We start from the raw sequence: 14,373 nt of genomic DNA, 5'->3' as shown, positions 1-14,373 counted from the left end.
GGAGAATTCTTCAATAAAGTCTGACAAGGAGAAGCCAGTGAAGTTAGAGGAAAACCAGAACAGAGTGGTGTTTCCAAACCCACAAGAAGAAAGTGTGTCAAATATTGCTGACAGATTATCTCATGTGAACAACTAAGAATTGACTTTAGGATTTAGTGATAAGGAAGTCCCTGTTGGTGACGTTGGTAAGCCATATTGATGAGAGGAGCGCCCAAAGCTTGATTCGAATGGACTCAGAGAATGGGAGACAATATTACCTACATAATATTTGCATTAAAAATGTTTAACCTCAATATAATATATAAAGAAGTAATCAGAAAAGTCCAAATTGTGGAGGCAGTCTGTGGAACTATACTGGCCTGGACTTAAAGAAAAAAAATGTTGACGTTATGAAAGATTAAAAAAAAATTAAGGATGGGTTCTAGATTATTGGAGACAAAAGAGACCCAGTAAGTAAATGTACTATTTGATTCTTGTTTGGATCCTGGATTTAAAAAAAAATAGTGGAAGGACATTATTTGGACAATTGAGAAAATTTGATTGTAAACTTTCATTAGATAACTAGAGGCCCGGTGCACAAATTTATGCACGGGTGGGGTCCCTCGGCCTGGCAGGTGATCAGGGCCATCTTGCCCAGTCCCGATTGGGGCCAATCAGGGCTGGCCGGCCGGGGGGAGGGAACGTGGGAGGTTGGCCAGCCACGGGAGGTTGGCTGTGGGAGTGCACTGACCACTGGGGGCAGCTCCTGCATTGAGCATCTGCCCTTTGGTGGTCAGTGCGTGTCATAGCATCTGGTCGTTCGGTCAACTGGTCGTAACAGTCACTGAGGCTTTCACATATATATATATATTAGTGGCCCAGTGCATGAAATTCTTGCACAGCGGGATGTCCCTCAGCCCAGCCTGCACCCTCTCCAATCTGGGACCCCTAGGGGATAGGGCCTAAACTGGCAGTCTGACATCCCTCTAACAATCCAGGACTGCTGGCTCCTAACTGTTCACCTGCCTGCCTGCCCGATCGCCTCTAACCACTCTGCCTGCTGACCCGCTCTGCCCCAACAGCCCCCCCCACCCCGCCAGCCTTCTTGCCCCCAACTGCCCTCCCCTGCTGGTCTCATGGCCCCCAATGCCCTCCCCGGCTGGCCTCATGTCCCCCAGCTACCCTCCATGGCCGATCTTCCAGAAGGTCTCCCGGTCTAATTAGCATATTACCCTTTTATTAGTATAGACTAGAGGCCCAGTGCACAGGGGGAGGGTGTCCCTCAGCCCGGCCTGCACCCTCTCCAATCTGGGACCCCTTGGGGGATGTCCGACTGCCGGTTTAGGCCCGATCCCACAAACCAGGACTGCTGGCTCCTAACCACTAACCTGCTGTATTGCCTCTAACCCAGCCGTGGGCAAACGACGGCCCACGGGCCGGATCCAGCCCATTTGAAATGAATAAAACTAAAAAAAAAAAAAAGACCGTACCCTTTTATGTAATGATGTTTACTTTGAATTTATATTAGTTCACACAAACACTCCATCCATGCTTTTGTTCTGGCCCTCCGGTCTAGTTTAAGAACCCATTGTGGCCCTCGAGTCAAAAAGTTTGCCCACCCCTGCTCTAACCGCTTCTGCCTCCCAGCCTGATCGCCCCCTAACCACTCCCCTGCCGGCCTGATTGACGCCTAACTGCTCCCCTGCCAGTCCAATCGCCCCCACCTGCCCTCCCCTGCCTGCCCGATCACCCCCAACTGCCCTCCCCTTCCGGCCCGATTGCCCCCAACTGCCCTCCCCTGACGGCCTGATCGCCCCCAACTGTACTCCCCTGACGGCCTGATTGCCTCTAACTGCCCTCCCCTGCAGGCCTGGTCACTCCCAACTGCCCTCCCCTGCAGGTGTGGTTGCCCCCAACTGCCTTTCCCTGCTGGCCTTCTTGTGGTGGCCATCTTGTGATGACGTAGCACATGACACCACCTAGGCTTTTATTATATAGGATAGATAGACTAGAGGCCCGATGCACGAAATACATGCAAGGGGCTCGGCCCTCAGCCCCAGCCGGTCCTAGCGGCCCCAGCCGGCCCTCGCAGCCTTGGCTGGCCCTGGTAGCCCTGGCTTTGTCCGGAAGATTGTCTGGATGGTTGCCTGGAATGTCCTCCAGATGGTTGTTCGGCTGTTCGGTCTAATTAGCATGTTAGCTCTTTATTATATACTAGAGGCCCGGTGCACAAAAATTTGTGCACTGCGGGGGGGGGGGGGGTCCCCCAGCCCGGCCTGTGCCCTCTCACAGTCTGGGACCCCTCGGGAGATAACGACCTGCTGGCTTAGGCCTGCTCCCAGGTGGCAGAGGGCAGGCCCAATCCCTAGGTGCAGCCCCTGGTCAGGCTCAGAGCAGGGCTGATTGGGGAGTTGGAGCGCCGCCCCGTCATGCACAGAGCAGGGCGGATCGGGAGGTTGCAATGCCACCCTCAGGGTAGACTGATTGGGGGGTTGGGGCACCGCCCCCTGTTACACTCAAGGCAGGGTCGATGGGGAGGTTGCGGCGCCACCCCCTGTCACGCACAGAGCAGGGGCCGATCAGGGGGTTGGGGCGCTGCCCCCTGTCACTCACAGAGCAGGGTCCATCAGGGGGGTTGAGGCACTGCCCCCTGTCACTCATAGAGCAGGGCCCATCAGGGGTGTTAGGGCTCCGTACCCTGTCACGCACAGAGCAGGGCCGATCAGGGGGTTGAGGAGCTGCACCCTGTCACACTCAGGGCAGGGCCAATGGGGAGGTTATGGCTCTACCCTGTCACACACAGAGCAAGGCCCGTGGAGGGGAGTTGGGGCACCACCCTCTATCACCCACAGAGCAGGGCCGATCAGGGGGTTGGGGCACCGCCACTGTCACACTCAGGGCAGGGCCAATGGAGAGGTTATGGTTCTACCCTGTCACACACAGAGCAGGGCCCGTGGGGGCGGGGGGTTGGGGCACTGCACCCTGTCACACACAGAGCAGGGCCGATCAGGGGGTTGGTGCGCCGCACCCTGTCAAACACAGAGCTGCAGGGCAATTGGGGGATTGGGGAGCTCCCCCCTATCAGGCACAGAGCAGGGCTGATCAGGGGGTTGGGGCGCTGCCTCCTGTCACGCTGATCCCGGTGCCGGGACCTCGCTGCTCCACTGATCCCAGTGCCGGGAGGCATATTACCCTTTTACTATATAGGATGGAGGCCTGGTGAACGGGTGGGGGCTGGCTGGTTTGCCCTGAAGGGTGTCCTGGATCAGGGTGGGGGTCCCCGCTGGGGTGCCTGGCCAGGCTGGCTGAGGGGCTGAGGGCTGTTTTCCCGCTGGCAGTTGACTAAAAGCTCCCAACTGCTCCTTGTTTTCTTTTTCTTTTTTTTTATTCTGGGCCAGCTTTAGCTCTGAGGCCTCGCTGCTGAAAACGTGGATACAATGTTGCGGTCCGGGGCTGACTGAAAGCCAGTTTTGTTTAGCTTCTTATTTGCAACATAGTAATAGTTGCTTGGAGTTGCAGTTGAGAGGCCGGCAAGTGAGGCGGGGAACGTTGGAGTCTGCAGTCCCTGGAGGAAGCAAGCCTCCCTGCTCGCTTCAGTGCATGGCTGCCGGCCGCCATCTTGGCTGACAGTTAATTTGCATAAGGATACGCTGATTAGCCAATGGGAAGGGTAGCGGTCGTACGCCAATTACCATGTTTCTCTTTTATTAGTGTAGAGGATACTGTGTCAGTGTTAAACTTCCTTAGTGTGACAGTTGTGTGGTGGGTCTTCATTGTTCTCAAGCCAAGGTTGTTAATAGTGGAAGTATTTGCAAGAGGAGATGTTATGATGCTTATAACTGACTTTCAAGTGGTTCAGCTAATTAATTTGTTAACATAAGAAACATTCAAACCTGTAAAGAATATCTGAGAGTTTATTTGAGCCAAACTTTTGACAAATGCTGGGAAGCAGAATCTCAATGGATTGAGATAATACTCCAGAGAATGGCAGTTTTGCACCCTGTTTTATACATTACAATCAAAAGAGAAAACATAAATGGGTTACATGAAATCCACTGGTGACAGATTTAGGGAGGTGGGAGAAAGCAAGTTGGGAAACCTCTGGGATTGGATGAAAAGTAAAATGATAGACACATACTTCTTTTATTTAGGTGGGTGCAAGATAGTTAACAGTCATCAATTAACTCAATAAAAATGAGGGGATTTGTGGTCTCCCCAGAGTGGTGTCTGTGTTTTGAGGGGTCCGGAAAAAGGAAAATTACTTCAGTAGGCCCTGTTAAGGTAAAAATTGACCTTTGTCATGGAAGATACTGGCCTAGGACATGACTACCCACCATAAACTGCTTTTTAGTTTAATGTTTTAATTTCAGATCTTCCTTTGTGGTTACCTTAGATCTGTGAATTTGCAAGGCTGCCACTTTGCAAGACCTCCACGCAAGCCTTCCCTGAGCTAGTTAGGTTAGCATGTGGCCCCTTTTTGTCCACAAACCAAAAGTGTGTGTGTGTGTGTGTGTGTGTGTGTGTGTGTGTGTGTGTAGAGAAAAAAGCAAACGTGGCACAATGTTAACAGTTGTTAAATCTAAGAGAATGGTATATAGAGTTTCATTTAATTATTCTTGTTCCTTTTCTGATATTTTGGAAGAGGAGTTAAGGAGTATGTATACACTATTCTTTCAAAGAGTTTTGATGAAAAGAGGATCACAGAAATCAGGTAATAGCTGGAAAAGGTTATAGAGTTGAATCTCCCTTTTAAAAATATAAATAGGAGATATTACATCATATTTGTTTTTCAGAGAAATTATTCTGTAGAGAAGGAATAGCTGATGCAGGAGAGGAGGGAACAATTGCTGGAATTTTTTTTTTCAATGTTCTTGAATAGGCAAAAATTGAAGACATGTAGTTACATGTAGAGTTACCTTAGGAATACTGACAGTTTGTTCACAGTAGCCTCAGTTGTCTCAATTTATCTGTAAAAGATTACACACATAAAGTGTATGGCATAGTGCCTGCAATTAAGCACATAGCTGTTTGTTATTGTTTTAGAATTTAGCCCAATGCCTGTTATTAGTAACCTTTCAAAAAATGTAGTTGTTACTTGTTGTTTTTATTATTAGCAGGTCATAATTACCTGTTTGAAGTTGTAAATTTTATAGAAAAACAGATCAGTAAGACCCCAAACCAAGTTAAATGAACAATAGTGTGCCTTAGAAAAGCCACAAATATTGGCTTTGATCACATTAGGGAAGAGACCTACTAAATTTCAACTTGGGGAATGAGAACATCCAGGCTGCAATGATAAGGGCTTTGTTGGGGCAAGTTGGTTATGAAAGTTTCTTTGGCTTGTTTCATACCATTTATTTTAGATGTAGCTTCCTGAAATTAAATCATCTTCATTTTTAGAAAGCTATATCATGTTTAAACCCATTTGGATGTTTTTTAATGCATTAAAAAATCTTAGAATATTAAAAAAATCTTAGAATATCAGACCTAGAAGAGTTGATAATCATGTTGAAAGTGTAGAACTACTGGCCTGGACTCTGGAAAAGAATGGAAAGAAAATGAAGTAGTAAATCTATTTGTATTTGTTTACCCAAGGTATAGGAATATTGTATTTTGCTTTTTCTCAATTGAAACAGCTTGGACTGGCTTCGCTTGCCCAGCTCTGTGGAAGGGCCTCCTCTTGGAAATTCCTTTCAAATAGGATGTTTGTTTGTTTGTGAATTTCAGCATCAATACCTAGGCCCAACACACTCAGGAGCTCAATGTAAATAGTGTTTATGTTTCTAGTTACCCAGAAAGTTAAAGTTTTCTAACCAACTTAAGACGATTGTCCTCATATTTCTTGAAACGTCTTTTTTCTTTGAGGCATTGAGCATCAGTGGGGGTTAAGAATGGACCTGCAGACACACACATGCACAGGCTTGCATATTGCTATTGGTGGCCTTTATTTTTAGAGTCCTTAGGGATAGTTATCCTTTTTGCATTGTAGACTTACTAATTTGGGCAGTGGACTTGGACATCAGATATTAGATGAAAGTAAATGCCAGGTGTCTGCAATGATAGGCAGTGAGCAGGGAGGAGTTTCTGGGGCTTAAGGATGTGATGTGTCAAACTTTGTTCCTATGAAACTGACATATGAAACAGTGTCATGTACTTTCCCGCTCTGATGTAATTTGATGGTGTTTGCCTGGATAAATGCTTCTGGGGAGTGTGCTAAAAAGAGATACCACCTGCTACACATAGTAAACCCTTTGTGTGGTAAAAGTGGTGCCTGTCTGATACAGGGCTTTAGTTTCTCTGTGGACTTTGAAAATCAGGAAATTTTGGTATCTTTAAGAACTGTGAAGACCAGAATGATAACATTGTGTTACATTTAATAGTCTTTTAAAAATTGGGCTTATATATATATATAGAAAATGATCTCATATAGGTTCTCCAGTGGCAGACGTTGGCAGGGGTAGAGCAATTGTCATCACTAATTTTGTAGCAGGAACCATTTTGTTGTTAAAAATAAAAGTATGTGGTTTATCAGTGAGCCATAAGTATGTGGACACAGGATCTGAAGATTGAATATCTTTCAGAGCCTGTTTTGTCACTATTGTGTTGAGAATAGCTACTGTTATGAAATCATCCTCACATTTATATGTCTGGACCTCACAATTCCCAATTCATTATAATCTGCTTGGATATCTCAGAGACATCTCACCTTGAGCATTTATAAAACTGAAGCCATTGTCTTTCACAAAAACCTACTCCTCTCTTATTCTCAAGATAGAAAACAGTTATTCTTGTTACTTTGCTCTTCACACCCACACTCCTTTCTATTATACCTCTCAAATCTCTCAATTTCCTCTACTTCTTTCTGTTACCACTGGCATGTTCATATAGTCCAAGCCATAGTGATCTCTTGCCTCTGCTACTACTATAGCTTCTAACTGGTCTTTCTTTGACTGGCATTGCTTACCCTCAGTTCACCCATCCATTATACAGTAGCCAGAAAAGGTTTTTTAAAGTGCATATTTGATGATTAGCTTTCATTTCAACTTATTTAGTGAATAGTTTATTACTTGTTACATTACACTTGAAAGTCATGATATGGCCCATAAAACTGTCTGATTCTTGTCTTTGTCTATATATTTGCACAGTATGTTCCCTATACCTGAGATGGATGTTTTTCCTCCTTCTATACCTGTCTAGCTCCTACTTATCCATCAAGTCTCAGCTTATGTCTTACTTCCTTATAAAAGGATTTTCTGACCTCACCCATACCTTGCTGTCCCTTGCCCAAGTTGAGTTTCCCAGAATGTGCCTTCATTAAACCCTGTACTTTTCCTTCATAACTCTTACAGAATTGTAAATAAAGAATTATTTGTCTGTCTTCTCCCATTGGATGGTGTATCAGTCTGCTTGGGCTGCCATAAAAAAATGCTAGAGGCAGGGTGGTTTAAACAACAGAAATTTATTTTCTCATAATTCTGGAAGCCAGATGTTCAAGACAAGATGCCAGGATGATCAGTTTCTGGAGAGGATTTTCTTCCTGGCTTGCAAACGGTAACCTTGTCACTGTTTGCTCTACCAGGAGGGCATAGTAAGAAGGTGACTGTCTGCAACCCAGGAAGTGGGCCCTCACACGGAACAAAATGTGCTGGTACAATGATCTTATTAGACTTTCCAGCCTCCAGAACTGTGAGAAATAAATGTTTGTTGTTTAAGCCAATAAAAATGTTTGTTTCTATTTGTAGTACAATTGTCACTGATGTTATAACCCATGGAAATAAACTTTTTGGGGCCCTCAGCTGCAATCAATATATAGAATATTTTATCCCAAAATATTCCTTGTGTAGTTTTGCAGTCAACTCTTCCTTCACCTCTTGGCCAAAGGCCACCATTGATCTGCTTTATGGCCCTATAAATTACTTTAGCCTGTGGAAAAATTTCATATAGTGAAAATCATACAGTATCTATCTACTCTTTTGTATTTGGGTTCCTTCATGTTTCGGTACTCCTGTTCATTTAATGCTTAGTATTTCCTTGTGTGAATATACCACTATTTGTTTGATGGTATTTGGGTCATTTCCAGTTTTTAGATATTATGAATAAAGCTGCTATGATCATTTGTGTACAGCCTTTTTATGGACATATGTTTTCATTTCCCTTGGGTACATACCTGGAGTGTTCAGACCATAAAAACAGCATCTCAGTCATTGCTACCACCAATGGGAGTAAACTTACCAGTTGTAAACAAACCTAAAACAAAGCAAATTATCTAGAGGACAGTTACAGTTAGAAAAATTAGAGAGTGAGTAAACTTCAGATTCACTTCTGGGAGCCAAGTTCAGATCACCACTTCAGATTTACTTTTGGAAGCCTGGGCAGCCCACATGAGGTACACTTTCCTCTGTGGCTCTATGAGGTGAATCTATTGGGCATTTTGATGGAGAACTTCCAACACTGTTTAACAGGCAATTTTCCAAAAAAGATAAAATCATGGCTCTCATCCAGATATAAATTGAAAACATTTAAAGATTAACAAAAACCTCATCATTAATAAGGGAACCAGACAGATGTTATAACCAGTCATCATTTTTTCCTGTTATCAATTTTTATATTATTGAAAGTTGGCAAAAATAGCAAGATGACAATTGGATTAATACTGTAACCATCTAGTAGATGTTCATCTGAGCAACAAGGCAAATAATTCCCAAGGTACTCAAATGTACATTATTTTTTTCAGCTTAATTTCAGCAAAATCACTATGTTGTAATCAAGATATCTTACAAATTGTTATTTATATTAATTATTTTATATTATATATATATTGAAATGATATTTTGAATATACTAGCTTACATAAAGTATTTTAAAATGTAAAAAATTGTGTTATTTTAACAATAACGCCAAATTAAACTTTCTTGAATCGTTTTATTTCTTACATTTAAAAAAGTTAAGTTCTGCTTAAAGGATATTTGTTCTGCGGCAGCAATAGAAATCAGAATTGGTAAAAAAAAAAAAATCTTAGGCCCTAACCGGTTTGGCTCGGTGGGTAGAGCATCGGCCTGCGGACTGAAAGGTCCCAGGTTCGATTCCGGCCAAGGGCATGTACCTTGGTTGTGGGCACATCCCCAGTGGGGGGTGTGCAGGAGGCAGCTGATCGATGTTTCTCTCTCATCGATGTTTCTAACTCTCTATCCCTCTCCCTTCCTCTCTGTGAAAAATCAATAAAATATATTTTTAAAAAATCTTAAAGTAATATATAGATTTAAAAATGAACCATGAATTCACAAATCATCCCAGCCAGTGTGGCTCATGTTGACCCATGAACCGTTCGGTAGATTTGCATATTAGCCTTTTATTATATAGGATTGCTATCTGCAATATCTAGGGCCACATAACAATATTTTCAGATATTTAATCTTTTCAGTGCTAGGATATTTTCAAGAAAACCAAACATAGCAGTATATTCAACTAAACCTTGATCTGTAATGGTCCTAAAATAGTTTATAGAAATCAGTTTGGGATTATTTGTTGGTGAATCTTCTTCATAGTCATGCATGATAAACATACTCTAAGGTGGTCCCCATATAGCTTTCTCCTCCAGGTGTTCATACTTTTGTGTAATCTTGGTCCCCTTGAGTGTGGGCAATACCTGTGATTTGTTTCTAACCAGTAGAACATAGTAAAGATGATGGAATGTCACTCCTATGATTATGATATGGTATATAAGACTTTGTCTATTTAAGTAGACTCACCATAGAGACTGTACCAGCTTGACGAAGTATCCAGCCATGTTGGAAAAGGCTATGTGGCAAGGAAGTGCAATAGCTTCTAGGAGCTGAAGGTGCCTTCTAACCCATATCCAGCAACCTCCTGAGGATACTCAGAAGAGTGTTTTTCCAGCACCTTCAGACATCGCTCAGACAGTACAGAAAGACTTGAGGACATTTTCTTGGCCAGTAAGAACCTTTCACTCTGTGGAGCTGCTCTAGTTACTGGAATACCACCTCACATTAAAGTACCAGCTTCACAACCTTGCTCAGAGTCTAAGCCTGAATCTCAGATTCTACCGCAGAGGCCTCAGAGAGATCAAAGAGTTTGAGAACAACAAGTATTCCTCCCCAGAGGGGATCTAGACCACTCTGTGAGGCAAGGTTAGCAACGTGATGCTAAACCCCGAAGAATTGTGAGACACCCTGAGAGTCATCAGCTCTTCATTGGTAATCTGCCTCATGAGATGGACAAATCAGAGCTTAAAGATTTCTTTCTTTCAAACAGTTCTTTTTTTTAAATTTAAAAATTGTGATTTCTAGATACATCTAAGCACATATTTTATTTAAAACAAATTATAATTTTTAGTAATTGTTCAATTACCAGTACATAATATTGGTCTTTGGCCTTACATTATGTCTAACCCTGCACATAAGTATATTTAATTAGTAATACGAATTCCACAATTCTGCAAAATGTTTCTCAGCTGTTATGGATACTGAGCTAAATTAGCAATATCTTTAGAACCATGAATTGGAACAGAAATAATGTAAATGGATATTTAGCTGTACATGGAAACAATACTTGTATTAGCCAAGAAATCTATTACATTCATGTTAACCTGAGAGGAAGGATTTGACAGGTTAATTTGTCTTTTTGCTTACTTCTAAGACTCTCTATTTCTTGAATACTTTATAATTTTAGATAGAGTTTTCTTTGACATTGCACTTTTACAATTCATAAATAGCAATCTGACATGATTGCTTTTTTAAAAAGGACATATAAAGAAAGATGTGGACAAGTGTTTTCCTCAGGTCTGAACAGTGTAAGTCATAAGAATGGGTTTTTAGGGTTTCACTTTGCCAGTGCAGAACGCCAGATCACAAGTGACAGAGGCCACCCCACATCTTTTAATTAATTTATTTTTTTGTATTTGTGTTATTTTGCAGCACCTCTAAAGTGAGAAGCCCGTGGCAGAGGCCCTTTCTTACCTGGCTTTAAGGGTGATCACACAGTCAACAGATAGTTGCATGAATGAATAAGAAGAGGTGGATGTTTTATTTTTCATACTGTAAACTGTTGAGTGCTGTACCAGGGAAATGTTAAGCTTTCCTAGTGCTGACAAAGCTTCAGGAATATTGGCACAGATGGATTTTAATGACAGTAAATGTGAAGAAAGTGCTCTATGTGGGGATGTGTTAAACCTTGGGGAGTAAGAGTGATATCTTCCTTGGGTCAGATGAAGGTCATAAGACATGACTTTCATTCTCTAAAAATCAAACAAATATTTTTTGACTTTAGCATTATTTAAGGAGCTCCGTGCTCTTCTTCCTCTTCCACTTTATTATTGTGAACCAGGCTAGAGAGAAATCCATGTGCTATTGTTGTCAGGGTCTTCTACTCAAAGATATTATGTAATAAAGCAGTTTATAAAATTGATTCTAGAGATTACTTCAATTCACCACCTTATCTGAAGACAGGATTTAAAAGGATATAATGGGAATAATAATAGCACATATGTCATAGGGCTGTGATGAGAACTATGTGGGTATTACGTGTAGAGTGTTTAGTACAGCCATGGGCAAACTACAGCCCGTTTGAAATGAATAAAACTAAAAAAAAAAAAAAAAAGACCGTACCCTTTTATGTAATGATGTTTACTTTGAATTTATATTAGTTCACACAAACACTCCATCCATGCTTTTGTTCCGGCCCTCCGGTCCAGTTTAAGAACCCGTTGTGGCCCTCGAGTCAAAAAGTTTGCCCACCCGTGGTTTAGTAAGTACTTATAAATGTTGGTTGCTGCTGTTGTCGTCGTTAATATTTGGTAGCCTGGGATTGGGTATTAGAGAACTGGAGAATATTGAGTAGAAACTTAGGGCTGTGCCTTAACTGTGTGGCCTTAACTTGGGATGGGGATAAATCTCCACTGACTAGTCTCCTAGTTGTGGGAGTGTGGACTTTGGTGACCAACCCTGATATCATCACAAGACTTTCCCAGAGTGGGATTCATTACTTGTTGTGAGGTGCTAGATTTCTGAGAGAGCATTTTCATTTTCATTAGGACTTGTAGAGAACAGGGGATTCTGAAATAGGGGCTGTGAGAGGCTAGTGATTGGGCTGGTACATGGAGAGGAAATGTGAGTGACTGCAGCTACTAGGCCAGAGTGAGTTTCTTGGGTAATTAGAACAGTGGCTTTCAAATTTTTTAGACTGACTATGACCCTTGTTTACAAATGGACTTTACATTTTAACCCATCATATGTGTTTACACTTGTATATTTATACATGTTTCAGTAATGTCACAAACACAAAGTTCACAAATGATTTTTACCCTTACTATGTGTGAAACACTGATATTTTCTTTTCTATTCTATTTTATTCTGTCTCTCTTTAAAGAAAATGTTGGTCCTGACTTCCTAAATTGACTTCATAATTCACTAAAGAGTTGTGACCTGCAATTGAAGAAGTACTGGTTGGAGTATGAATTAATCCTTTGAATGTTACCCTAGAAAAACAATTTGACGTACTTTGTCATCTTGATGAGTGAGAGGAGCCTGTCAGAATTGTCACGTGTTCTGGAGCTGGGGACAAGACTTTTGCTTATTCTTTGGTTTCTTTCACTGTCAGTGTTTAGCTCTACAGTTTACTTGATCATTTGGCTCTTCTCTTCACGACAGGCTGTTTTTGTCAGATGGTTTCTTATGTGTTTGGGCTTATCGCCTCCTTTAGATTGAGAGCTAGCTCCTGGAGGGCAAGACATATAATAGCTAACAGTTCTCTAGCACTTCCTCTGTGCTAGACACTCTTCTGTTTCATGTATTTAATCTTCACCATAACCTATATACTATGTACCTTAATTATTTTCACTCTACAGATGGGGAAACTGAAGCATACAGAAATTAATTAGCTTATCCTGAGAGTTCTTTTGCAGCTTACCTCAATATCTTTTGTAATATCTGCCATATAAATGGTTTCATTAATAGTTATTGAATGAAATTAAACTAAATAGTTTCTGGGCTTATTTTCTTTAACTTTTCCTATGGCTTTTTTCACTACAAGGTTATTCAAGTGATTAGAATAGTAGAAATTGAATAGAAAATGGCTCTGAACTTTGTATAAAAAAGGGATACAGAGTTTACTTAAATTGATCAGATTCAGAATTTGAATATTGACTATGCTTTAAGCCCTAACCTTAAGGCTCTGTCAGTATTCCATAGGCCTGGGTTTGAGATTGAATAATGTTGCAGAAATTCCCTCATATCCTTAGCTCATTAACTTAACGATTTGGGATCCTTAATATGCTATCTTCCAATCCCTTGCCCGCTGCAACAGCTGTTCTGGCCTGGCCCACGCCTTCTGAGTTAATAGTATTTCTGTCACAGGGTGAGTTTTCAAGTTGGTATGTACAGTTTCTGCCAGTGTGTTCTCTGCTGCCAAGCCTCAGGCTTGGAGGTTGCAGCTGATTTGTGGGGGAGGGAGTTTGGTGCTTGTTACTGAGGAAGAACAGGGTGCTCTCTGGAGCTCTGATTTGTTACAGGCTGAGTGTGAATGATGTCAGGCAGATCAGAGGACGGACAGCTGATTCATTTGGGATCTGGAACTCCTCATCTCACTGCTGCTCTCTGGGCTCTTAGGTCTTTTCGGGAGAAGTCCTGAATATTATGTTTTCAAAGAAAAGTGCTTTAATTTTTCTATTAAGTTTGGGAAGCCTTTGTAAGTTTCCTTTGGCGTATAGACTGCATACCCCTTGTGTGAGAAAACTTCCTGCCAAGACTCCAGTGTGAGAGGGCAAAAGCTTGAGTAGCCAGGAATATGATGAAACGGAGGAGAGAGAGACTGGGAGCACCATGCCTGCGGATTCAGTAAGGAGGCTGGGGTCTCTGAGTGGAAACTGGCAGTTAGGAAAAGAACTAATGCCAACTAACAGTCCTTCATTTACTTGGGTAAAGACTCTGCTTTGGAGATGTCTGTCAGGAAGAGGGCTGAGCTGGCTTCATAAATTCAAGGTCAAAACAGTGGTCCCTGGCAGGGGCATATGGGGTTTCTAATTCTGAAAATTGAGTTGGATGTCATTTTAGTGGTTTTTAGGTACTTGGGGAACTGGGTTAACAATGAAGATCGATTGTGTGGTATTTTTTTCCTGCCTTAAAAGCAGGTGTTTAAAGTTAGTGTCAAAACTGCTGTACAAGCCCCATGAATGTGAGAAAGAAATGGAAACGAAAGCATCTCCTTCTTTGGCTAGAGAGGTTAATTATATTTCTGCCCCTGGCCTGTCAGCTCAGGACCTCAAATCTGCCTTTGTAGAATCAAGCCTGAGTCCTTTAGGGTATGACCTAAATTTTACTTCTATATTGTGTGATATAGAAGGTATTTAGGTGAGTATTTAAAACTAAAAAATGGAAGAAGC

At 42.1% G+C, this 14,373-nt stretch overlaps 1 protein-coding gene across 10 annotated transcripts in view; it reads left to right on the top strand.

Moving 5' to 3' along the window:
- The window catches only part of MAST2 (microtubule associated serine/threonine kinase 2), a 170,125-nt gene that overhangs the window by 80,888 nt on the left and 74,864 nt on the right, over window positions 1–14,373 (top strand). For 2 of the 10 annotated variants that reach the window (XM_070404839.1, XM_070404838.1), the window contains exon 1: window positions 13,545–13,828. The exons of the other annotated variants lie outside the window; for them this stretch is intronic. In XM_070404839.1, the coding sequence (XP_070260940.1) occupies window positions 13,779–13,828 (50 nt within the window). In that variant the 5' untranslated portion in view covers window positions 13,545–13,778. Of the gene's footprint in view, window positions 1–13,544; window positions 13,829–14,373 lie in introns of those variants that run through there. 10 annotated transcript variants of the gene reach the window in all.

Source organism: Myotis yumanensis, unplaced genomic scaffold, assembly GCF_028538775.1.
Source record: "Myotis yumanensis isolate MYYU_CA2020_CCGP unplaced genomic scaffold, mMyoYum1.0.hap1 SCAF_2, whole genome shotgun sequence".
Classification (NCBI taxonomy): domain Eukaryota; kingdom Metazoa; phylum Chordata; class Mammalia; order Chiroptera; family Vespertilionidae; genus Myotis; species Myotis yumanensis.
Note: the sequence above shows the minus strand (reverse complement) of the source record. Positions and strands in the feature narration are given on the sequence as shown.